At 40.5% G+C, this 24,951-nt stretch overlaps 1 protein-coding gene across 4 annotated transcripts in view; it reads right to left on the bottom strand.

Moving 5' to 3' along the window:
- kcnn1a (potassium intermediate/small conductance calcium-activated channel, subfamily N, member 1a) overlaps positions 1 to 24,951 on the bottom strand; it is a 37,985-nt gene that overhangs the window by 999 nt on the left and 12,035 nt on the right. For 2 of the 4 annotated variants that reach the window (XM_085929446.1, XM_085929447.1), the window contains exons 3-9: positions 18,234 to 18,707; positions 16,740 to 16,835; positions 15,395 to 15,813; positions 4,487 to 4,628; positions 4,312 to 4,422; positions 3,896 to 4,023; positions 1,012 to 1,081 (exon numbers count right to left, since the gene is read on the bottom strand). In XM_085929446.1, coding sequence (XP_085785572.1) covers positions 1,012 to 1,081; positions 3,896 to 4,023; positions 4,312 to 4,422; positions 4,487 to 4,628; positions 15,395 to 15,813; positions 16,740 to 16,835; positions 18,234 to 18,707 — 1,440 coding nt within the window. Of the gene's footprint in view, positions 1 to 1,011; positions 1,082 to 3,533; positions 3,543 to 3,895; positions 4,024 to 4,311; positions 4,423 to 4,486; positions 4,629 to 13,666; positions 13,676 to 15,394; positions 15,814 to 16,739; positions 16,836 to 18,233; positions 18,708 to 24,951 lie in introns of those variants that run through there. The other 2 variants (XM_085929448.1, XM_085929445.1) reach the window with 2 other exon arrangements.

The following is a 24,951-nucleotide window of genomic DNA, read 5'->3' as shown; positions in this document are numbered from 1 at the left end:
GAGATGGCGAGGAAAGAGCGCGGCAGTTTTTCAGCAAGTCAGCAAAGATGTTATCTTGCTGCCAATTTAACAAACCGCCTCCTCCATTTATAGCCAGAGATTCTCTTGAATGTCTCAAGCATTAGCTTCATGTTCCTCATTCACGTAATGAGAGGCTTTTCACAGTCGACGTGGGATCTGCCAATGGCAGCATATTCTGTCTCAACTCGGAAATTGGCCCTCTCAAACTTTCGGGAGAATTTTTGTATGTAGATGCGCTCTTTAAAAAAAAAAAAAAAGACACGACCTGGTAATTTATCCCAAATGATTTTGCAAACCACCCAGATTCCTAATTTGCATTCCTATATTAATTGAATCTGACAGTTAGATATTGGATGTTGGTTTCAAAAGGAGATGCTCAACTACCTCCTGCACACAGATGGAATGCGATGGAGGAGCAGAGGAGGGAGGGACGAGTAAACACACATTAAAGGAGGTGGCCTTGTGACCTTTTAAAACACACACTAGAGTGGAAATGCCAGCCACATCAAATGAGGCTGCAGGATAGCGCCTCCCTTTGAACCGTGTCTTTGCTCTGCTCTGCTGCCTCGCCTCGCCTCGCCTCGCCTCGCCTCGCCTCGCCTCGCCTCATGTCTGCGGCAGGGCCGAGGCCGCCGAGGCGTGATGCGTCCCCCTTCTAACCTCTCTGTACGCCTTCCGGGATCAAGATGCCTTCTCTCTGCTCTTTAACGCAGAGTTTCTGGTCTCAGCCTTGCAGCTTGGAATGTACCCTGTCAGTTTAGATTGTAGTTTCCAGTTCAAAGTGGAGCAAAGTGCGTAAATGTGATTTAACGCCTAGATTGGATTTGGCCTATTAAAAAAAAAAAAAAAAGATACTATAAGAAAAACAAAAACAAATAAAAAATATACTACAACAAAATAATAATAAAAATATAATAATAATAATAATAATAATACTGTAACAAAAATAAAATAAAAAATAAATTGTATTTGGTGTTACTGAAAACTTGCCTTCGCCAGGTCCACCAAGGTGTTGGCCTGATCGTTGAGCTTCCTCTGCTCCATCTTCACACTACGCAGTCTGGGCGGAGACATAAGGAAGTCGAGATGGGGAGAAGGGGGCGGGGCAAAGGAAAGACAAGACCAAAGAGAATCGGGGAGAATTGCAAAAAGAGTGGAAGGTAGCAGATAGTTTAGGGTCATGAAAGGGCCAATGGGGAAAGAAAAGAGGAGGAACAGTTTGTTATCAGGAGCCCTCGTGATATGAAATCAAAATCAAAAAATGTCACTGTGCATGCTTTCCACTTAATCATCATACATACACATATATATGTTAAATAAATATATATGTATAGAAATTCAAGCATTTCCTGGTCTTTGTCAATTCGATAGCAAACCAATACATGCAAAACGACGGAAGCATATTACATTTGTGTCTCGTGTTTACAAGCAGTTTCTTGATGATGTAGCTTTTGCTTACGTTGGTAAAAAGAGAGCGAGAGGCACAGTAAGGTTGAGTACATTACCATCATTGTTGTTTCATTGGAATAGCTACGAGAAGTGTTAGCTAAACTTGCCAACTAAGCATCAGATAACTCAAGCTGTGGCTAATGTAATGAATTCAATAAAGTGCGACTTACTTCGCTCAGTGGTAAATGAGAAAATAAAGCGCTTGCGAAATGGAAATTACATTTCGGCTAATATGGACGCACAAATCAACATGTCGTTTTAAGCGAGACATGTTATCGTTAACGCTTATATATATATTTGTGTTATTATCGATGTTTGTAGTTGTCAGCAAGAATGCAATATGCTTCCATTCAAGCGCATCCTTCAAATCTTCAAATCAAAACATTCTCATTGGTTATCACCCAAAACGAAGACATTTAAAAAAAAAAAAACAATGGCATGCCCATTGTCACTGCCACACCCAGTCCAGTGCCAGGAATTCCAAAACTTTTTTGTTTTTTTTTGCGTGCAGTGGTTGTGAGTGGTGTGTTACACAATGAAATGTGTTTGTCGTTGTAACATGACGTGTTTTACTGATGGGGCCTGAAATGAGATGTCAAATGGCGTCGCTTTGCTTACATACATGATGTCGCTCAAGACACGTGTGTGTCATTGATGGCAGCGTTGCCATTTGGACATCACCTGGATGTCTGTTTAGCAAATTGCTCGACAAGATAGAACTCAATGGCTTTTATTCATGTGCAAATTGCCTCATGTGAGCTTCTTTCCGCGCTTACGCTGTGAAGACAAAAGTGCTGCGGTGCCTTGAGATACAAAAGACACAACTTTACTTTATCCAAACAACCCTGTGAATTATTAACATAAAATCAAAGGTAATTTGAGATTTTTTTTAAAATACCTGTCTCTTTAAAATGGATTCGGTGAAGAATGTGTGAATGAATTATTTATTGGGTAAAAAAAAGAAAAAGGGGGGAGCATAAAAAAAAAATCATACCCCAGCCGAAGTGAATTGGGAGCTAAATTAATCCTGGTGTGCACAAGTTCCAATATCATTGATAAATTTTGAAATTCAAAACACTGCAATCATTTCAACCTGATTAGAACGATAGTATATGCGTGCTGTGTGTGTTTGTGTTGACAAAAAAAGTGGGCGTGCACAAAGAGTTCTCTTGATGCAGGTTAATATAGCCAGCCTCCAGAGCAGCTATATTAATCATGGGCAAACATAGTACAGATGAAAATGAACCGCTAGCCAACAAAGCTGACGTACTTCTTTCTTTCTTTCTTTCTTTCTTTCTTTCTTTCTTTCTTTCTTTCTTTATTTATTTATTTATTTATTTATTTATTTTGCTTTCTTTCGATCTTTTTCTTTCTTTCTTTCGCTCTTTCGCTCTCTTTCACTCTCTTTCGCTCTGTTTTGCTTTCTTTCGCTCTCTTTCACTCTCTTTCGCTCTGTTTCGCTTTCTTTCGCTCTCTTTCTTTCTTTCTTTCTTTCTTTCTTTCTTTCTTTCTTTCTTTCTTTCTTTCTTTCTTTCTTTCTTTCTTTCTTTCTTTCTTTCTTTCTTTCTTTCTTTATTCATTTATTTATTTATTTATTTATTTATTTTGCTTTCTTTCGATCTTTTTCTTTCTTTCTTTCGCTCTTTCGCTCTCTTTCACTCTCTTCCGCTCTGTTTTGCTTTCTTTCGCTCTCTTTCACTCTCTTTTGCTCTGTTTCGCTTTCTTTCTTTCTTTCTTTCTTTCTTTCTTTCTTTCTTTCTTTCTTTCTTTCTTTCTTTCTTTCTTTCTTTCTCTTTATCACGCTCCACCATCAACACCAGCAGCAAAACGTGGACGCTCGTTTTTTTATTCCATTCCCTTCAAGAGAGCACGGCAAGCAAGATTGATGTCAATCGTACACCGACTTCAGTGAAACCAAAAAACAATGGCGCTGTGTATTTTTGGTTTGTTTTCCTTCTTATTTTGGCAACACACACTCTGTACATGCATGTCAAAGGCAGACACGGAGGAGAGAGGAGGATGTTGAGGAGACAGAAGGAGGATACATAGAAGACTCGACTTACTTCTGAGCTCTGCGGTGATAGAGCAAAACAAAGACAGAACACAGTACAGTTTTAACCGCACAACATTCACAAAACGACCTTCACAATTCTCACTGTAAGCACAAGGTCAAAGGGGGGTTGGCGGGAAAAAGGGAACAGAGGAAGGGGGTTGGGACCGTTACACTACATTGTCGTGTGTTCGTGTGCGTGCCTCACAATCACAAGAATCAAAATATTATACCTATTTAGAAGACATCTTAAATGGTTTCTATCACTGGAGTAATCTGAAATTGGACATTATTCTACATGATTTTTTTTAATGGGGGGGGCACTCTGATTCTCATTTATTGGGTGCTGGTGCACATCACTTGATACGAACTTACTGGTGAATGGCTTGGAGAAACTTGCGTTGGTGTTTCCGCACCTTGGCGTGATCAATCTTCTTGACCAACTTGGTGTGTTTGTAGATGAGCCATGTTTCCCTGAGTACATTGGCAGCTGTGTTCTTTACCTGTGAAACAAGGAAACAAACTGGGATGCTCAGTAGTTGTTCAGGCAAACAATAATTTGAGTGTAGGCCATAACAAAATGTAAAATACAAAAAATAAAAAATAGGTGCCTCCTGTGATGAGGAACCAGATGGAGAAATTCTAGTGAATTTCCTATGAGGAAAAAAAACGTGTTGGAATTTAAATAAAATAGAAGAACCAGTGCCATAGAATGGAATGTGATCCATTATAGTTTTCCAAAGAATTTTTACATTGCCTATGTGTATAATGGCCACTAGCTGGTCACTCACTCGTTTGCAGAGTTGCGTGTCCATCATGAAGTTGTGAACGTGCTTCTCTGCCTTGGTCAGCTCCAGCTTCCTGGCTACCACTGCAACCACAAGTGCAGTGCAGCCAGCTCCCTGTTCCACAAAGACAAGTTGACACTCGGAATTTATGATGGGCAATGTGTAAGAGAGAACCTACCATAATCCCTGTAAGCAGACACACGCCTTTCCCACAGTACGTGTGTGGTACCATGTCCCCGTAGCCAATGGAGAGGAAGGTAATTGAGATGAGCCACATGGCTCCCAGAAAGTTACTCGTCACTTCCTGTTTGTCATGATACCTGAAGACGAGCACATGTGGGAGACACGCAGTGAGTAAGACGGCACACAGTATGGGGAAGGGGGGTACATGCTAAAAAAAGTGTAGAGATGGTTGATGAGGGAGGAGTGGAGGGGTCGTATTTTGGGATGTTGAAAGGTAACAAAGATGAAAGTCAAATCAAGTCAGCTGGATGGAGAATCGTGTTTAAAAGGAGGGATACACTGATAACGATATAGTCCAATACCACATGACATCTTTTGAGGAAGAGCCATGTCAGCACTGAGATTCAAGTCACATTTGTTTGATCCTAAAAATTGTATTATAAGGTGTGGGTGTATATTTTATATATATATATATATATATATATATATATATATATATATATATATATATATATATATATATATATATATATATATATATATATATATATATATATACACACTTTTTTATTTTTTGATTTGTTTTTTATTATACTTTGTTTATTATGCATGTTTTGTAAAGATAAAAGTGAGTTGTAGGTAACACCATGTATCCTTAAATCAGCTTCGATATAATTTGTCGTGTAAATAATGGTGCCTTTCTGGTCAGAGCGGCCACCATTCTTGTTTAGTCCTGTTGACGGCTATGATTAAAGGCTATATAAATAATATACATAAACTTGACTTGCGCTGCATTATGTGCAATTTGTAAATGAGAGTGCTTGTTTTTATTTTGCTGTACACTAATATTAATTAGGAAGGGAATTGCATTTTTACATGAGGATTTTCTACATGTATATATATATATATATATGTATATATATATATATATATATATATATATATATATATATATATATATATATATATATATATATATATATATATATATATATATATATAATATAATATAAATTGAAAAAAGTGGTATCAGTGCATCCCTATTTAACAGTAGGAAACTGATATGTAGTTGGTCACATGATGTGATAGAATGGGAGATAACAAAAATGCCAAAACATTTCAGGTTCAGTGACTGTGAGGTGAATGAAACCAAGGAGCATTCAGAAACAGGCCAGTCGACTGCTTATTGCTGTAAAAATGTATGAGAATTAATGAGATACAAACGAGAATGTCGCTGCGAGGTGAGGAATCCCAACAGATCAAACTGGATTTGAACACAACAACCAAACATACTCTCGTGTCAGTTTATCCCAAAATATATGTGCTTCCGCATCCAATTAAAAGCTGCCGTATTCACATTTGATTGTAAATCTACCACCATGGGGTTTATAGTGCCCCCCAGCAAGGTTTGAAAATGGAAATGATCACTCCTAATTACGTTCCCTGCTGAAAATAGATGACAGCCATGCTTGAGTTGACAGTGCAAATGCCCACTGTGAGGATGCAAGGATATTGGACAAAAAGACACACCACACCGTACATAGCTACATCCATGATGACATTCCCATACCTTTCCACTGAGATGCATCCACCTGAGCCCCCCCCCCCCCCCCCCCCATTCAACTCGGCTGATTAATCCCAATGGGCTGTCAAGGAGGAGATCAGATATGATTTAATTTGGCATTGAAAGTCAAATATTCATCAGACACTTTGGGACAACGGTTGGCTAACATCCTCCTGACAAGACAATGTATGTCAATTTAATTTCTTGGGATAGGCCTCAAGATGTTCTAAAGGGAATTCAGTCTGAGCTGATAATGAATTGCAAATTCAAACGCCAGAGGTAATCTAAGATTCAAAATTACTGAAATAATTAGCCCCACCCCCACGCCCTTAAAAAGGACAAACTGGAATACAACTTTCAAATTCTTTGGCATCTAGATGCAGCCATGACTGCTTAATCCGCTCCTCCCAGGCAGCGCCATAGTCCTCCCACATTCAACCCATTTCTTCACCAGTTCTTAAAATGTTCACTCGCCCTGTTTCCTTTCATGCTCCAAAACGACAAAAGTTTTGTTCTCCGAATGATAACAAAAAAAAGTGCAGTCCATGAGATTCAAGCTTTACTGACGACATGCAGAGAAGCAGTCTGTACAATACCATGCAGGTGTCAAAAAGAATAAACAAAATCAATAAAATAAATCTGATTGCATCCTGCATGCTTCAGGGGTAGTATATTGAGAGCAGGTAGGGGGAAGCTCTGCAAAGTACTGCAGTAAGACCATATGGAAGCGGCTATTATGTCTTCTCAGATGGATCATTTGTAAACAGTGGCACAGTATTAGATGTGCTCATTAACTTTCATACCGCTGTCTCTTTTACCTGCATCTCAACATTTCACCAGCTGCCCTTTGATAGTTGCCCGGGGGCTTAACTTGATCACTATTGCGTTCATTTCATTTATCTTGCCATCAAGGCGAGGTGAAAGGGAGTCAAAGACGGACTTACTCCAAAAAAACATCGAAGACCATTTACAGTGGAACCTCTAAAGTAGATGAAATGTTTGGGATGACTGTACTCGTGTTGCTTGTTTGAGCTTTTTGTGAGGTTTTTTTTTTGCACTTAGCTTAAACAAAAGCCATTGGGAAAAGAATTCAAAGACATGTATACAGTGGTACCTTGACTGACAAGTAGAGCAGCAGCTTCTGATTACTTCTCGAATCGAGTATTCAGGTTATCCCATTTGTATCATCAAACACAATAACATATGCGGAGTGTGGAGAGTTGGCTGGCTGTTTGCCGGCTAGATAACCGGTGGGCTAATACGCATGTTGAGAAACTTGCCATTAGTTGCGTCCATTTTCTATGAATGTGCTTATGTTTTCTAACCTTTTATTCAATAAAATCATTGAAAGGGCATCAGCAGCTTTGTCGACTAGTTCAGAGGCATTATAATACATTCAAACTAGCGACGGTAGCTTATATTTAATTAGCTAACAACAATACCTAGTGTATGTGTGGAACAAATTGTGTACGACCTTAAAGGTTCCACTCTATTCGATTACACGAAGAGGAGGGCGAATGAGAAATAAAATTAAATGACATCATTTTCTAATAATTGCCTACTTATATATAGAGCAACATCTATAGCAAGAAATAGAGCAAAGGTCATTTGGGAACAGAGACAGAGGTGGAACAGATGCGAATCATCGCAAGTATTTGAAGGCTCTCAATATACTGTGAACGTTTGGGAAAAGAGCTGGCACCACTTTAGACCTACTCAAGGACAAGAGCTTAGTTTCATCCCCATTTAATAAAATCTTCCCCACAGACACTTTGTAAGCATAATCTCAATTAGGTCGTTTGATGTTTACTTTCAAGGGCTATAGGTAGCATAATATCATTCAGTATAATATATTTGGGGGGGGGGCACTTAAACTGACTTCATCAATCAGTGAAATTAATCATCTATGTCCACCACAAATACATCAGTTCTCAGATCAGTTGTGCCGTTTCATAAAAAGTGCTAATTTCCTATGTGTGTGTGTGTGTGTGTGTGTGTGTGTGTGTGTGTGTGTGTGTGTGTGTATTTGAGAGAGTGAAAGCCGAAATCAAACACATTGAAGATGGGGAGGGTGTGAGAGAACCAGACACTCTGCACAAGCATGGACATTCACACAAACCAGTAGCAAAGATCTGATTTCCAAAACTATTCTTTTAATTTTACACTAACATAGTTCCAGATGGTTTTTATCCTCTAATGAAATTATATTAATTATAGGATTGGTTAAAAATGACGGCTTGCTTTTAAACGGCTGTCTTTTATCGGGCTAATTCATTTCATCTGTTAAACCGCCATGACACGGTAATTTGGACTCATTAGCCTATTTCCGAAAAGAGCTGTGCAATCCTTGAGATTTAGATTCCAAACTTCATCCTTCTTTTTGTTTCAAGTGGTTGATTTAAGCCACATTCACACGCTTCTTCAATCTGCAGTAAGTGTCTGTGGCAATCATTGGCACTTTCCATAATCTGGATGGATTCATGTCTAGAAAAGCAAATTAGAAAAAAAAAAAAAATCATTCAACCAATGCAGCTCTTGGTCGCATACATTTGAGCACTAACTGATAACGCATAGCGATTTCCCTTTGCTAATCATAGTAAACATGAGCAGTTGATGAATACCAAATTGCCAGGGTGCAAACAACACTGCATGTTGCTAAGCAAATCAAACAAGTGTCATTACAATATGGATTGGCACATTGGAGTTTGTAATGAATATTGGTCTCGGCTCTTAATTAGCCAAATGCTACAAAAGGGATAATACGACATTTCACTGTGGATGAATACTCCTCTAGACAAATAACTGGAATATTCTTCAGCAACCTAACCCTTAACCCAACAAAGAATGTTCTTCACTTATTGAAGCCAAAAGTGGTGACAGCAAAAGGCACAAAGAAGCACAAAGGTGACTGCAAAGAAAGGCCTGGCAAAAGCATTCATGCAAATCTGCCAGCTACTTCTCTTCGCCCATGCTCTCGCAATTGCTACACTTGGACGACAAACAATTTCATTCCCAACTTGATAATATCTATATCCTTGACTTTGTACCATTTGTTTTTAAGTCATCTCTTCCAAAACAGACTTGCAAAAATTACAATAGACTGTGGCATAATGTTTCTCATGGACATACGTAACTGAAGGTCCAATGCTGCCGTAAGACCAAAAACTGAAAAAAAAAAACCCCATATCTTATTTCCTGAATAGCTGTATATAGATTGACGAAATAAATAATAAGAAATAGTAGTAGACAAAACTTACCTGACCAGTACTAAATGTTACAAGATACAGTGTAAAAACTCCTTCCCAATACTATGGTTAGAATTTGTTAGCTTGACAAAAATTCTCAAGAATATTAGAGATAGTCTCCTCATCAAGAAGAGTGGAAGCTGTTCTGATGATTGTTGGTGTTCATGAGGCCTAAATAGGCTCATATAAAGTACCGATACTAACAAATAATTCCGATACCAGATCTTAAATCTCAAATTGTAATATCGGTCATTTTGATATGAATGGAACGGTCCAGACTGTATGTTTTGTGATGCAATATATATTCCTCCCATCTACACATTGAGCAAATTAATACAGACAGCACTTTAGTGAATGATTATGTTTCGTACATTACTATCAATCAACTGAACAATTACACTGAAAGTGCAAGCATTGTTAGCATGATGGATTTATGCCATTCTTGTTTAACTTTTAAGAAATTGTGTGACATGACTCTGCAGTTTGCATGCATTAATTCATCTCAACTTCATGTGCGACATATAAATATGTAAAAATGACTTGCCTTGCCTACAGTAGGCAGTAATTCTTTCTATGGGAATGTGCCATTTCTTGATTTACCAGGCATCAAGTACTGTTCACGAAGCCCTTCATTTTAATATTTCAACGTTGAGTTGTGTCTCTGGGGGTTATCAGATATCAAGCACTCTATTACAATGTTTCTCTGAACACTTTTGCTTTTGCTGAGTGTGTCAGAGCCATACTTACATAAAAGCAAACTGTGACAAAAGCTGGCAAAACTTTGCACAAACCGTGTCCACAGGTAGTTTTTGTTTTTGTAAAGTGAGCGAGCAGCGATCTGGGGAGACTCTTTGAAACACAAATATGCATTACTGGTCACCTGGACCAAAAAAAACAAACCCATCTTGTACGAAAGCCAAAAGATGGCTCCATCGGGACTGAGACCAACCTTTCCAAATTTTATGCAAGCAAAACATATGGTCACAAAAGTTGAACATGAGTGCTTCAGTTGTATATTTCAGGCAAATGACGATTGGAGGTTACGTTGTTAGAATTATCGCTATTGTTTTATAAAATATTACGAGGGAGCAAATCAAGAAATAATATATTGAAATCTGAATCTAAAAAAAAAAAACATGATTAGTATCTACAAAATAAAGAAATATCTCTCAATATGTTGTGTGGAAAAGGTTTCACAGTACATTATCAGTGGGCAGGTTTGTTGCCACTGAGAAACATTAAGAGGAAATGATGTGTTAAGTGCTAATGTTTGGTGGAACAGCTGTGGAAGAAGTGCGTGTGGGTTGTTTGGGCCTGAGCAGCGAGTGTGCAAAGTCACACTGATAATGTGTCACTTTCAGAAAAGGTCACCGGAGCATACAGTGCCACTTGCCCTCAAGGTTGACATCAGTCACATTAACCGTATCCATCTTTGTTACGGTGTCAGTCATCGCAAACATGCGAGGAGTTCACACACGCACACGCACAAGCACACACACTGTCGAGGTTTTTTTCTTGGCTCTTGTTATCGGAATGCTGAGGCAAGCGTTCACATTAAGTAGGGAATAAAAATATTTGAGTTATTATTTTTGCTTGTTTTTCAGCAGATTAGAACTCATTAAAAAAAAAAAAAAGAATGTGGCAATTTTTCAGGTTGCATGAGCTAAATAGTCAGTAAAAATAACGGGCTGGTTATGCAGATGGACAGAAAAGCAATAATGCCTGTAAGATCACTATGATGTCCATTTGAGTTTGAGGTGAAATTTTTAGAATGGATAGTTGGGAATTTTACAAATATTTTAAGCAACACACTTTCAATGCAAATTGATTGGTAAGCTTTTCAAAACGTATAACCTTATTTCACAAAAACAAAAAAGGAACATAGTTTTGTGGAAATAAGTACCAATATGATAAGCTAACAAATATATTGAGTAAAAAGAATTCCAAGACTGCTTCTTGAGACGAGGTTATAAAGTTATAAAATGAGTGTGATAGAAAAAGTGAAGTGATGGTTAATTTAAATCATTGCTTACTTCTCATTATTCAACATGCAGAGCCACAGCTTCATAATGGGAGCCGAGCAGCGCTGACAACAGGGCTACGATGTGCCCTCAAGAACTTTGCACTATATCATGTGTTGTTTGCATAAGACTGAGCGATGAACGTTGCAGAATAGAAATTCAACTGAATATGTGCATGAAATACAAAATTATGCTATCCAGTTTTTCCAAAAGGTTTTAGTGCACCCCTGTAAAATAAACAGCTTTATAATATCCGTTAAAATTGCTGTAAATTCTGACCAATTCCTGTGAATTACCGAAAACATTTTTGCCAGCCTATTCCTCCGTTTAGAATATGCTGTGATATATTAGACAGCACAGGCCTTATAATAATGATAATAAAAAGAATAATACTAATAAGTATGTCTTGTCACCGTGGGATAGTAGGAAACGCAATTTGTGTGTCTTGACGTGAAGAAATTGACAATAGAGCAGACTTTGACTTTGACTTGAATAATAGATAATAATAACGGTAGTAATAGTAATAATAGTGGTAATAATTAAATAATTCAAACTAACTGAAGCATTTTGGATTTTACCACAATCTGCATCGAGGTGCAGCCGACTTTCAAACTCAAACCCGCTAATCTAGACGGGGTTGCCCTATGAGAGAAAGTTAGCCAAACTTCCTTTGAGCTTGTCTTTCAGCAAGACTATAAGTCTCATATCACCTGGAAATAGAGCACTTTGCTTCCATTAACAGCGTTAAAGTAAAGCAGGAGACGAAGAGAATTAGATTTTCGAGGGGTAAAAAAAATAAGAACAAGAGACCAGGGAGGCAAGCAAGGCATGCATGAAAGTGTGTTACTGAGTTTGGGGTGAATTAGGCCTACTTGGCTCGGGATGGATACGGAAAGGCATAGGGACAGGAAATCAGTCGTGGGGAGAGATGAGGCAAAGCATGCCACGTTAGATGGGTACAGTAAGAGATCTGCAGGGGATCAGTCGGGAGTAGGCGAGAGCGGGAGGGAGCTGCAGGGGAGCGAGGCAAAATAGTTAAGGAGCTTAGTTGAGCTAGTTTAGCTCTGAAGATGGGCCACATTAAGACACAAGGCAAAAGGGGCCCAGAGTTAAATCCATCGATGGCAACATTAATATTCCGTCAACCCTGCATCCCTCAGTCTCTCCGCTTTGCTGTCTTTCATTCCCCTCATCTAGGCATTTTCCAGACAGACTCCATGCTTGTCCAATCTCACACTGTTATTGCCCTCTGATGGGCTCAGGAGCGCGGTCAAAGTGCAATGGCGCAGTTGACAGAAGATACTCAAACAGCACTTTGGGAAACAAGCGCCTCTTATCCCCCGCGCCTTGGTGGGTCTTTTTTTCTTTTTCTTTTCCGACTTGAGATGGGTTTAAAAAGTAAACATGAAAACCCGCATGCTGTTTTGATGTTTACTAGAAGTGGTGGTGGTAGGGCTGAGGGAGATTTGTGATTTATGGATGAACAAAAACTGGAGACGCTGCAGTCTGCACTCAAACTCCACTTCAAAAATGTCTCAGTTTGAAAGCAACTTACCTTCCTATTTTTTTCCCTGTCTTATATTTTCCATTCATCATTGCTGCACTACATCATAAACACACAGCCCTGACACCAATGGTTACATTAAATTGCATAGAAATGTCTTGATATCTGTCCTCTTCTTGGATGCGCAGACTGTCTGGCAACAGACTACTTCCTTTCTAGCAAAAAGAAAACCAAAACAAAACAAAAAAAACTTAGGCAGCGGACAGAAGTCTGCAGAAACCATTACAGCACTATTGAATTAAATTGTGAAGGGAGACACATAATGAGATGGTAATGAAGGAACAGAAAGGTTTTCGCTCCTCAAACAAATCTTGGAGTTGGTGCTAAAACGACTTTTGTATAATATGGATCTATAACAATTGCATAAAGGAAGGGAGGAAAAAAACAGAAGCCACAAAACGCTGTCCGGCCATCCTGGGAAGGTGACTTGAAGGACAAATCTCCTCTTCCTCCTCCCCGACCAGCCTCACACAAGACAAAATAGGGAGCAAAGAGACGCTTGCTTCAAAGTGCTGCTCTGCTATGCCCCGAAAACCTGGGAGGGATCCTCTTGAAGGATAATGTCACCTTCATGCCAACCCAAGAGGTCCTTCCTAATCCTTTTCTGCAGTTTGCCCACTAAATTTGGAAAAGGCCATTCATAATTATTTTACAAGGGGCTTGCCCATTGTCACCACTAAAACCCTGCCCACCCAAAATCCCGCTCAGGGTAGCAGTGGCGCCAGCTCGATACAAAATTTTGTTTTTGTTTTTTTTCCACAGCTAGAGAGCGAGGACTCACATGGTATCCCTATGGAGCAGCATAGTGGGGAATAGAAAGTACAACAAAACATTATAGACACATGCACACACTCACACATACATGTGCATGCTTGCACCCATTGGTTGAGACACACCCGCATCTGTTATTCCAACACTGAAACCAAATCACATGCACGTGTCATGGGAGGTGTCCGAGTGTTTTTGTGTGTGTGAGCAAACCAATCACTGCTTTCGTTAGACCTTCTCGTCTAAATCACATTCTGACCCGAACACTGTGTTTGTTTACATGACAACGAACTAGTAAAAAAAAAAAAAAAAAAAAAAAAAGATTTTATATGTCCTGACCTGCAAAAATGTTGTAATGTGCCTGTCAAGGGCGATGACATTTTTTAAAGACACAAAGCGCGGGGCGGAAAGTCCAGGCCGTTCTCTGGCGCCAATGTTGTTTGCGATTCAATAAAACAAAAACGCTAGTATAGCATATTCACAGGTTCACTTGGATCAACTTGGTAAAATAAATTTAATTCAGTCCCCCTACCATTGATAGTTTGCTTGTGTTTAATTCTCTCCATGGCCTAGCACCAAAGTACATCTCTCACTATAGCACTGTCAAATGTCCTGTGTAGGAATTTCCCAATACAAAAATAAAATTTGAGACCAGCTTTCAGGTGTTTGCATTTTCAGGCTCCTCAATACTGTTGTCATGTAAACAAATAGCCAAATAACACCGTTTTCACATATTTCTAGATTCAAGATGGCCTCTGGTAGAAACAGCACCTTAGCTGTGACTTGTACTTTTCTTTGAATGTACTCAATCTCCTCACTCACTCTGAGGATCTCAAACATTCTGGGACCATTATTGGCATCCCAATTGAGGTTTTGAACCCATTATCCAGCATTGACAGGTTTTGAGGATCTCGGGTTCAGCGTGCAAGGGGGGAGGTGGTTAGTGAGCAATGTGAACTCGGTGGGGTAGTTAAGAGAAGAGGTAAGGGGAAGGAAGGAGCGGGAGGCAGAAGCAGGCAAGGTGGGCTGCAGGAGTTCACCAAGCATCAATAAGTAGGGTGAAAAAGGAGATAGCAAACCGTCCTCTTAAGTGACCCTTCACTTTTTCAGTGCAGCGCACAATCACATGGTTCTGACAAGACCTGCTGCAATGGCGCTCTCAACCCCCCGCCCTCGCCCTCCCTTACCCTACTGACTCCCCTTCCCTCCAACTATGCAAAGATGACTTAGAAACATCAAAGCTGGCATTAACGTCTCATTTCCTTATGTAAATGCCAAATGAGGAAGGAAAGAAAATCTTTTCCTTCCTCAATGCCTTTTTCATTTCAGAAAAACGTAGTTGCCCCACCCCCTTGAGACAGTTGTGCAGTTTGGGGCAGAAAACGGGTGAGGGGGGGATCCAGGGGGGCCGTTCTACATTACCAAAACAAATCATTCAGCAAACAAATAATTAGACACTCATGAATTATGGACAAGCTGTATAGCGATAACCACGAGGCGTGGGGAGTTGTGCAGCGATTGCTCGGCTACGGAATCACGTGTTGTTGTTTTAAAACAGGCAGTGTGGTGAGCGGGCTGCTTGTGCGCCTTACTGACCACATGTTGATCAGAACAATTGGATTCAAGTGCAAATTAGTGATGGAAAACAATTTGAGAGGTGAGGGCTAGTGAAGGAAGGTGTTTGGTAAGCCACAAAGTGTTTCAATCGGACATTATCCGATATTCATACGCTCGTGTTTACCTCTCGCAGACGCGCACGGTCCATGCAGCAATGATCCAGGACGATATACTGAACACTAGCAGCACAGTTCCCGGGCAGATGGTCATGAGTGTTTTCATGACAAAGCGCGTGTTGAAGTTGATTTTGTTGAGGGCGCCGATGCTGCGAGACGAAGCGTCCGTGAACAGCTTGCTGTGAAGTAGCATGACCCTGCCGATCAGGTAGAGTCTCAGGAACATGGGGATGGAGAGGATGATGTCCACGTCGGCATCCGCCACGGATGGCGCGTACGTAAAAGCCAGTCGGGCCTTCCACGTGAAGACGTACTGGCCGGGAATGGGATGGATGGCACACACCAGCAGCTCCAGCACGATGAAGAAGATCCGCTCATAGGTCATGGCTATCCTCCAGTCATCTGCACCGTTGTCCACCATAAACAGCTGAAGGCAAGCAGACAACATGACTCGCTGGAGGACAAAGAATCAACCGCGGTCGCATTTCATTTACATTGGTGCATTGCTCTGTCTTGTCATCCTGTTCCAAAATGATATTGCGCTAAGGACGTAGCAACGCAAACACAGTTTGACAGCCTAGTGCCGTTTGCCCCAAAATTCACATGCATGTCTCAACTCAAAGAGTATATGGACATTGTCAAGGGCGGCTCGGTAGCGCACTGGGTAGCACGTCCGCCTCACAGTTAGGAGGGTGCAAGTTCAATTCCACCTCTGGCTCTCCCTGTGTGGAGTTTGCATGTTCTCCCCGTGTCCGCGTGGGTTTTCTCCGGGCACTCCGGTTTCCTCCCACATCCCAAAAACATGCTTGGTAGGCCGATTGAAGACTCTAAATTGTCCCTCGGTATGAGTGCGAGTGCGGATGGTTGTTCATCTCTATGTGCCCTGCGATTGGCTGGCAACCGGTTCAGGGTGTCCCCAGCCTACTGCCTGATGACGGCTGGGATAAGCTCGAGCACGCCCGTGACCCCCGTGGGGACAAAGCGGTTCAGAAAATGGATGGAAGGACATAAGCAGTTTCCTGTCGTAAGCACTTATATGGACAATAAATAGTTATAATGTCCCTAAAATACAAATTACAATTGCTAAATATTTTTCTACATTCACAGATGAGCGCCAAGTTTCCACCAAATTTTGAAAGACGTTATTTACTACGTTGTTTGCTAAATTAAAAAGAATGCTTATTATTAGCAACAATTTGTAACATTTTTTTTTGTATTTCAACATTCTCATTTTTATATTACCATCCTATGACATCACAAATCAAATCCCAAGAACCACCAAAACAGCTGGTAAATACTGTGATTTTTTTCCCCCCTGTAATCTTTATTTCTATCATAATAAATTACACTCACCTGGATTTCCCGTGCATGGTACATTATTATAAGACCAAGCAGTATAACAGTGGAAAGGCTGATAAGGCATTTCAGTGCAAATGAATATGAAGATTCCTATAACAAGAGAGGAAAAACACCACACTTAGATATAACACAGCATATGAATAAAACATTGCAGTACAACTTTTACTTGTAAGTATCATGCATCAACCTGATTTTCTAAATAGATTCCTAATTATTCCGTTGTATGTTGCTACCACGTCCGACAGTTCGCTAAATGACAAATTTAAAAGGCCAGCATATTTAATGTTGAATCTCAGTCTCCTATAGATTAAAAAAAAAAGTGGAAATGGAAACAAATGGCGCAATTACTGGTTTAGACAAGGAGAATAAATGTCCTTATATAAATACATGTACGTACAAAGTGGGCAATACGCAGCCTACGAGCCTACACACAAGCACGACACACACTTCTTATTAGCTTAAAAGTCTAAGTGAGGCCAGATAATGGAGTTTACACACAAACAGCACTGACAGGACGTGGCTAAACAATGAAGCTGCAGGTGTAGGTGCAGCTTGATATTGTTCGCGGACCCCGTTCGCCGTCATCTAAACTAGCAATTAATCAAAGCACAGCACTAACAGGGGGACTTTCCATTTAATGGCAGGTGCAGAAAAGGCAAGGCTAGCATTAGCAGAGCCCCACCGCGGAGAGCGTCACTGGTGATAAATACACCAGCTGGATGCCAGAGCTGCTGTGCTCGTGTGTGTGTGTGTGTGTGTGTGTGTGTGTGTGTGTGTGTGTGTGTGTGTGTGTGTGTGTGTGTGTGTGTGTGTGTCTGCGAATATGTGTGTACATGTGTAGAAGGGCACATTAGGGCCATACATCTAGAAAATGAGAGAGTGCAAGAAAGCAGTCGGTGCCATTTGATAAATCTCTAAAGAGCTGCCCGGCTACAACGGGACAGTGATCATGTGGTTGTTATTTCAATAAAGACACCGACTGACAAAGAATGACAAAAAACAACAAGTGGAACAATATCCTTCAGAATTGTCAGCGGAATGACCGCGAGCGTGCCGCTCATTATCGCAGTCTGTCCTTCTTTGGTCTTGATTACAAAATGTATTTTTAGCTATCGACTACATTGCTTTGCCCTTCGGGTCGGCAACATGTTCTCAATGTTCCGACGTCTGAAATTGTTTTAAGAAGTCCCTGGTGAAATAACATTGAGTAAACCAATTAATCCACCTGCCAGAGGTTCAAGGAGTTTTCAATCCCAGAGCTCAGTGGCTCTTAATGTCTTTCTCTCCGGCAGTGTTTGAGAAAATCTTGTATAGGCCTTAAGCGTTATCTGATGTGACGTGGGATGAAAAATACACCGAGGCTGACAGAAAATTTGTCATAAAGCTCTACTGGAAGGATGACATGTCATGGGAGACAATTAGCATTGGATTCCAAAATGAATGTCAAAAATAGCCATGCAGACTTCTGTTTGCACATGCACAACATACCTTCGTGTAAACCCCCCATGACAGTTCAGTCTCCGTCACCATGACAACGATCCCAAACATTCCAAAGATGAGCGCGTAGTCACTAAGGCGCTTCCGCTTCTCAAACAGTGCCCTCCGGTGGCCCAGCTTGTAGCCAATGTCTCTGTTTTTCTTTTGGGGCGCCCTACCTCCGCCACGCCCGCTGCCCTCCCTGACCAAGCTTTCGTTGGACGCCTTGCTGGGGTCTTCACCGCCATTTCCTTTAGACACCACCACCTCCAGGCCAGAGCTGTGCAGCGTCTGCAGGGGCTGCGTTTCCGAGTCAAGCTCCGCGAGGTTGCGGCGCGACGAGGACGCCAGACTGCCCACGAGTGGTCTCACCACGCCGCCATTGTACTTGCAGGTGTTCATAGCTATCTGAGGGAGTCGTACGCTGCTCTCGGAGAGGGAGGGCTTGGATCCAGCATGGTTCAGCTTCTTCTTCTCAGTAGTGGCCTGCAAAGAGGACCGAGAGTTAAAACAAAGAATTTGTCTGAAGTAAGCGGAGTCTACAACTAAGTTGGAGCTTTATTTAGACAAAAGTAGGGATTTACTGACACATTGAGGGGCATTTTGCTGTCAAAGAGCTGGACTTGAGGGTTGAGAACCTTCATGTATGCAAACGTAGTGCTTTTCCGCCATTCTGTGGCTTCGCCGTGTCAATTAACTATGTTGAAGTGAATTTAGGGGCTCCATTTGGACAAAATAGTGCTTTACTGTTATTCCATGGCATCTTGGTGCCAAGGAACTATGTTGAAGTAATTTAAGGAGTTTCATGTAAACAAAAGTAGTTCTTTGCTGTCATTTTTGGGCAAATACAGAGTGGTATACGTAGACTCTTGTTGTTGTCGAAAGTGTGTTAAACAACAACAGTCGGTTTTGTGCTGCATCTGGACGCCAGCTTACGTGCTGGAAGTACAAATGCATCAAAGTTGCTCTAAAAGGAATAAATAATGAATGTACCTTAATGTATAAATAGAACTGCTGTATATAACCAATAGTGGAGACTAAAGTGCAGAAAATTGAATCTTTGCCCTGCACAAATTTAGGTATGAAAGATTGATGCTTTCCTGACTTTCTCTGCTGAGCGGGGTAGCAGTCTGCACAATCCAGAGGAAGGAACCTTCTCAAATCATGCATGGTGCAGGGGCACATGTAGATAAAATCAGAGTAGGGAATATTTATTAATTTGCCACTAAAGCACAGTAATAAAAATATATGTTTTTCCCTATACACATAACAAGGCTTGCATTATTGTGTTTATCTCTTGGAAGTGTCTTCTTCAGTTCTGCAGACAAAAAAAATCTGTACAAAGGTCAGGATTGCATCTATCTGCCTGTCTATTCTCCAGAGACCAGGGCAAGATTATCTAAATGGGTTATGAAAACTTCACATAGAACAGTGCCTTTTTCTGAAACTAGTTGGTGTGTGTGATGATAGCACTGGTGTACTTTATTAGCCTTGACAGAGCATCCGTAATGGCTTTAAATACGCTGGTGGGAATAAAGAACGGAGACCCTAATGGAAATGTACCAACTCCAGTCCTGCGATGCTATCGTCGTGTGCATATTGTGGCTCTATGAGAACAGGATTGAAGGTTAAGGATTAGTGCAGCCCATAGTGTTACTAATCCCCTTTTCTGTATTAAATTGCCTTTTAATCTGTGCCATTAGGACGCTTGTACACACTGAAGACAGTACAGTAAGTGAACTATGGATTTTAATGAAGGGAAAAATCAAATACTATTTGAATATCAAAAAATGCTTAAAACACTATACACCACTAACATTATTAGCAAAGCTTGAGGGATATTGATTGGGAAAATTAAACTGCTATAGCATTTCATTGAAAGGGATTAGGAAAGGCCCCCGAAAATCAATTCTGCCATAAATATTTAAAATGTCTTTGTGAGTGCCTTAACTGGTTCTTAGATGTGCAGTAGCTCAGCCTGTCAGTCTTTTGAATGTGTAAGCATCACTTTTGTTGTACTGTATGCCTCCCAGGATCTAAATGCCTCCAGACTAAAAATGTCTCTCAAAGCACCTGGAGTATTTTTAACTTGCTCTCTTCTCCGATGCGCTGGATATGTAATTGTCTGTGATATTGTTTTAGAGTTTGACAGAAGGTCTAGCTTTGAAGCCGATACAACTGCTTTCGACTTTGTAGCCATCAATATACGAGATTTAGAAAGAGTGAATTCGGCTAACATTTAACACTATTGCAGATGCCTGAAGACTTAATACCAGATTTGGCATAACTGCTTGTACATTTAAACATATATATATTAATTGCTAATAATAATATTTATTATTTGTTTTATTTAATTTTTTATTCTAGATGACCAGATAAACCAACAGCTAGCTTTCACCCACTACTACCACTGTTTTTCTCACTATAAGGAAGAGATTTTTCCTTGTCATGAGTTAGGGTCTCATACGTTTTAATTGGAAAAGTCATTTTCTGCTTAAGACAAATTGTTCTTGGAAGCTGGACAAGCCTGAATTCTTGTTGACAATGTGTGGCCAAAGGGTTAATGTTGCAGCAAATTGGTCACTTCCTTTATAATGTCAATTGTTAGTTAGCATTAGTGACATGTGTAATGCAGTAAAAGAAAAACCTTTTCTGAAGACACGACACAATATTGTAGTCGCATAATTTGGTTTCCAATTCCCATTTACATGACAATACATCAGCGTAATAAGGCCATGTTGTGACAGTCATGGACAAAAATGGGAGCCTGACATGTAAAAAGAGAATGATCCAGGAAGGTAAAGGATAATTGAAAAGGGGGTCGGGGCTGCTGTTACATGCTCAGCTTTAGTTACCTCTTGCCAGTGGTCATTTATCATTGAACCAGGTCAACTCTGTCCCAGTAGTTTGGGATTTTTCAGAGTAATAATTTTCAGAGCAAGTTAGTGGGTTTTTGTCTTTTTTTTTCCCACCAAATCTTTCATTCTTTAATTCTAGTAGTTCATTACTTAAATTTAAAAAAATTGTATTTATTTTTATTTTTTTTATAAAAAAAAAAAAAAAACATCACAGTAAGTATTGCAGAATAAAAATGACCGATTTTCCATCTTCAATTGTTCTAGTCTACCACAAAAAAAACACAAAATAAATGAGAAACTAGAAGTCTAAACTGCTTGTCATGATTCATTATTTGAGGTTGGTCATTTCTTGTGGAGGATAAACAATACATTCCTGTGATTATTGTTATATTTTGTCTACATGTGTTGCTGCACCATCTACCTTCTATTGTTTAAAACTGTTATAGCACAGCCACATCAATGTTGTATCTCAAAGTACCAACCCCAGTACTGACCGTCAGTAAAAACAAGAGAATCCTCCACAGACATTTCTACACAAGTCCTCATATCACATTCCAGACTGCTAAACCCCCGCCATCACTTTTCACATTCCCTTGAAACCTGACTAAACGAGCAGCAGAAGGGCACCGCAGGCCAGCGTCGCCCCTGTTGCTGCCACAGCGGAGACAGAGGAAGGTTGCCTGCCCGAGCGACCAATGGCTCAATTTCATTCTGAATGGCACGCAGCATCCAAGCCTCTATGAAATGGAGCCTCATAATCAAATTGAAAAGCCTCAGTGCAGAACAGTTTAAATGAAGGCAACTCCCTGCCTCGCTCCTCTCTCTCAGCCTCTCTCCTGCCAGCTCAAATCGAATAGAAAATGCTCATTGTTTTGTGATATATAGGCTTACAGTGATTTCCAAGGCTTATGCACCCAAAAAAATATGTGGCTGGGTGCTTGTGAACTTAACAGCGATGGACGGTCAGGGCCAGAAAGTCCTTCTCAACTGACCTGAACGTGATATAGAACAGGGACATCCGTCCATCCATTTTCCGAACCGCTTTGTCCCCACGGGAGTGACGGGCGTGCTGGAGCCTATCCCAGCCATCATCGGGCAGTAGGCGGGGGACACCCTGAACCGGTTGCCAGCCAATCGCAGGGCACACAGAGATGAACAACCATTCGCACTCGCACTCATACTTTGGAACAATTTAGAGTCTTCAATCAGCCTACCAAGCATGTTTTTGGGATGTGGGAGGAAACCGGAGTGCCCGGAGAAAACCCACGCGGACAGGGGGAGAACATGCAAACTCCACACAGGGAGGGCCGGAGGTGGAATCGAACCCGCACCCTCCTAACTGTGAGGCGGACGTGCTACCCAGTGCGCCACCGAGCCGCCTGAACAGGGATATTATCCATTTAATAAAAATACGTACTAATGTTCCATCTATATGGTGCACCTCTTCCATTTTCTGACGGTTTGACTCATTATTATTCCTCAAACTCCAATTTAAGAAACAGCATCTCAAAACCCACAGCAGAACCATAGCAATCCTTACAAAATAAATACAAAACAAACAAACATACAAAAGAGACATAAGCCAACCTTGGAACTGATGCTAAAATACTTCTGAGATTGCATTTGATGAGTTAACGTGGTTTTAGTCAAGTTAGTCCCCACAGAACACCCAGCGACAAAATCCACGTCCAGATACTAGCAAATAAAATATGAGGGCTAACCGAACCTTGGCCACGCTTTGGCTTCCGTTAAATATTGATGCAGAAACAAAAGAGCTTGGGTTGTTTGAGAAGATTCATGTGCATGAGTGAGTGTACTTGATATTATCCATTAGCATGAGATGTGGTTGACATGAAAGGATCGTCAGGAAAGGAGAAAGAGCGTCGCACTTGGATTGAGATCAAGCAGTGAAAGGGACATAAAAACCAGAGGAAAGAAAGAGAGGCTCAATAACAAAGAAGGAACATGGCTCTCAGTGGATATCTTTGCCAGGCCCTGCTGTGATGAAGAGGCGGGGGCAACGCTGTCCAGTTTGTCCCTCCACACTGGATGCTGCCACATTTCTGTGACAGGCCAGCAGGAATCAGGCTTGATACGTCCGTCCCCAACCAGCATGTGGATCATTACTCCTCGCTGATGAGAACAGAGAAAAAATGCAGTGTGCAAAGCCACACATTCATTACGAAAATCTCCCTGAGCGCTGTGGTGACAAAAACAACAAACACATGAAAACGAATGCTTCACATGGATGATTTTTGTTTTTCCCATTTTAAGCCCTCTATAAAATAAGACGTTTTTTTTTAATGGACAGGATTTGTATTGAATCGACATTTGTGATTTGTCAATTGATTTTTGACACCTCGAAGTTTTGTCTATCAATGATCACCTAGGTTCACTGTGCATTCACTGCATGACTTTCAATTAGAGATTAAAAAGTTGTTCAAAACAAGTGCAAAGAAAAAGGACAAAGGCACACGCCTTGGGGAATGTCTTCTTGTCGGGACTAATCACACCTTGTGCTCAACAGAAACTCAATGCTATGATAATTAGCTTCCCAAAAGGTTATTGCACATGTCCTCATGCGAGAGTGTGTCTAGAAAAGTAGGTCCTGTGGAGAACGGGGCTATAAGTGATTGGCAGGGGGATGGGGGGGGGACTACTTTTCCAGTGGGACAACCACCACCTCATTAGGAACAATTTCAATTTTGCGCAAATTACAGGGGAGGGAGTGTCATTAGAAACTTCCTTTGTAGATTGGGGCCATAAAAGGTGAAGTGTGCTTGATAAAATGATGTGCAAATTAAACCTGCTAATTGTGACAGTGCTTAGAAACATGTCATGTCTTGCCAACACAAAATCTGTGTATCTAATTGTGCAAAGAGCATTTTAGGGTGTGTCATTAATTTCAAAATAAACTAACCAAAACTAACTGATAAACTCACAAAACAGAAGGTGTTGAAAAATGTTTTAGATTGAGATCTCTGATTCCAGCCATTTTTTTTTTCTTCTGCTCAATACAATATGCCGTGATGCATATCGGATGAAATAAGAAAAAAGGTCACTTGAATGGTGTAGCGTACATCTCACCTAATTGGTACTTAAACAAAAGTGGACTTGACCACGAGGGCCACTCCAAGCGAAGTATTTTACACTTGGTAAAACGTCTTGAATGAAAAAACACTATTTCAGGCCAGAGACAGCATGTTTTACAGAGATCATTAGCATATCTACAGCCGGTTCAGAAATGAATGGGGGAAAGATTTCTATTTTTAGATTCAGGGAATTGGCCAAGTCATGACAGTTCACAGACATTGAAATGCATTTTAATGTGAATTGGGGAGCATTATTTAGACAAAATGAATGCTTTGACACCACCTTGTAGGATCTCGGTTGATAAGCTATTACCCTTTGTAATTTAAGGAGTGTCATTTTGAGAAAACTAGTGATTTGCAACCTGCATTTGGAATGAAGTCGTAATAATTAAAACACTACGCAACCAATTTTAAGGCAAATTGTGCTGTCCATAGAAAATGACATCACACTAATAGAAAAATCAAGGAGCAAAAACAAATTTACATCCAGGCAGCCTTATAATATCAGGAATAAAAAATTTTACAAATGAATTTCAATTACTATTAAATCTCAATAATGTTCGTCAATATACTACACATTTAAATGATCAACCTTTTGCTTTTCCCTCTAAAAAACAAACCCCAACTGAGATGAGTAGAGAAAATATGAGCTCCCAAACATTTAACACGGCAATGAGAAAATTAGAAATGAGCCGATATCAGGTTTCATTCGGCTCCCCTCAAAGAGACAACTCTCACCATATGTCACCCGGCTCCAACATAGCGTCTGCTGCACTCATC

The sequence above is a fragment of the Syngnathus leptorhynchus genome, chromosome 14 (assembly GCF_054491065.1).
Source record: "Syngnathus leptorhynchus isolate UIUO chromosome 14, UIUO_Slep, whole genome shotgun sequence".
Lineage (NCBI taxonomy): Eukaryota > Metazoa > Chordata > Actinopteri > Syngnathiformes > Syngnathidae > Syngnathus > Syngnathus leptorhynchus.
Note: the sequence above shows the minus strand (reverse complement) of the source record. Positions and strands in the feature narration are given on the sequence as shown.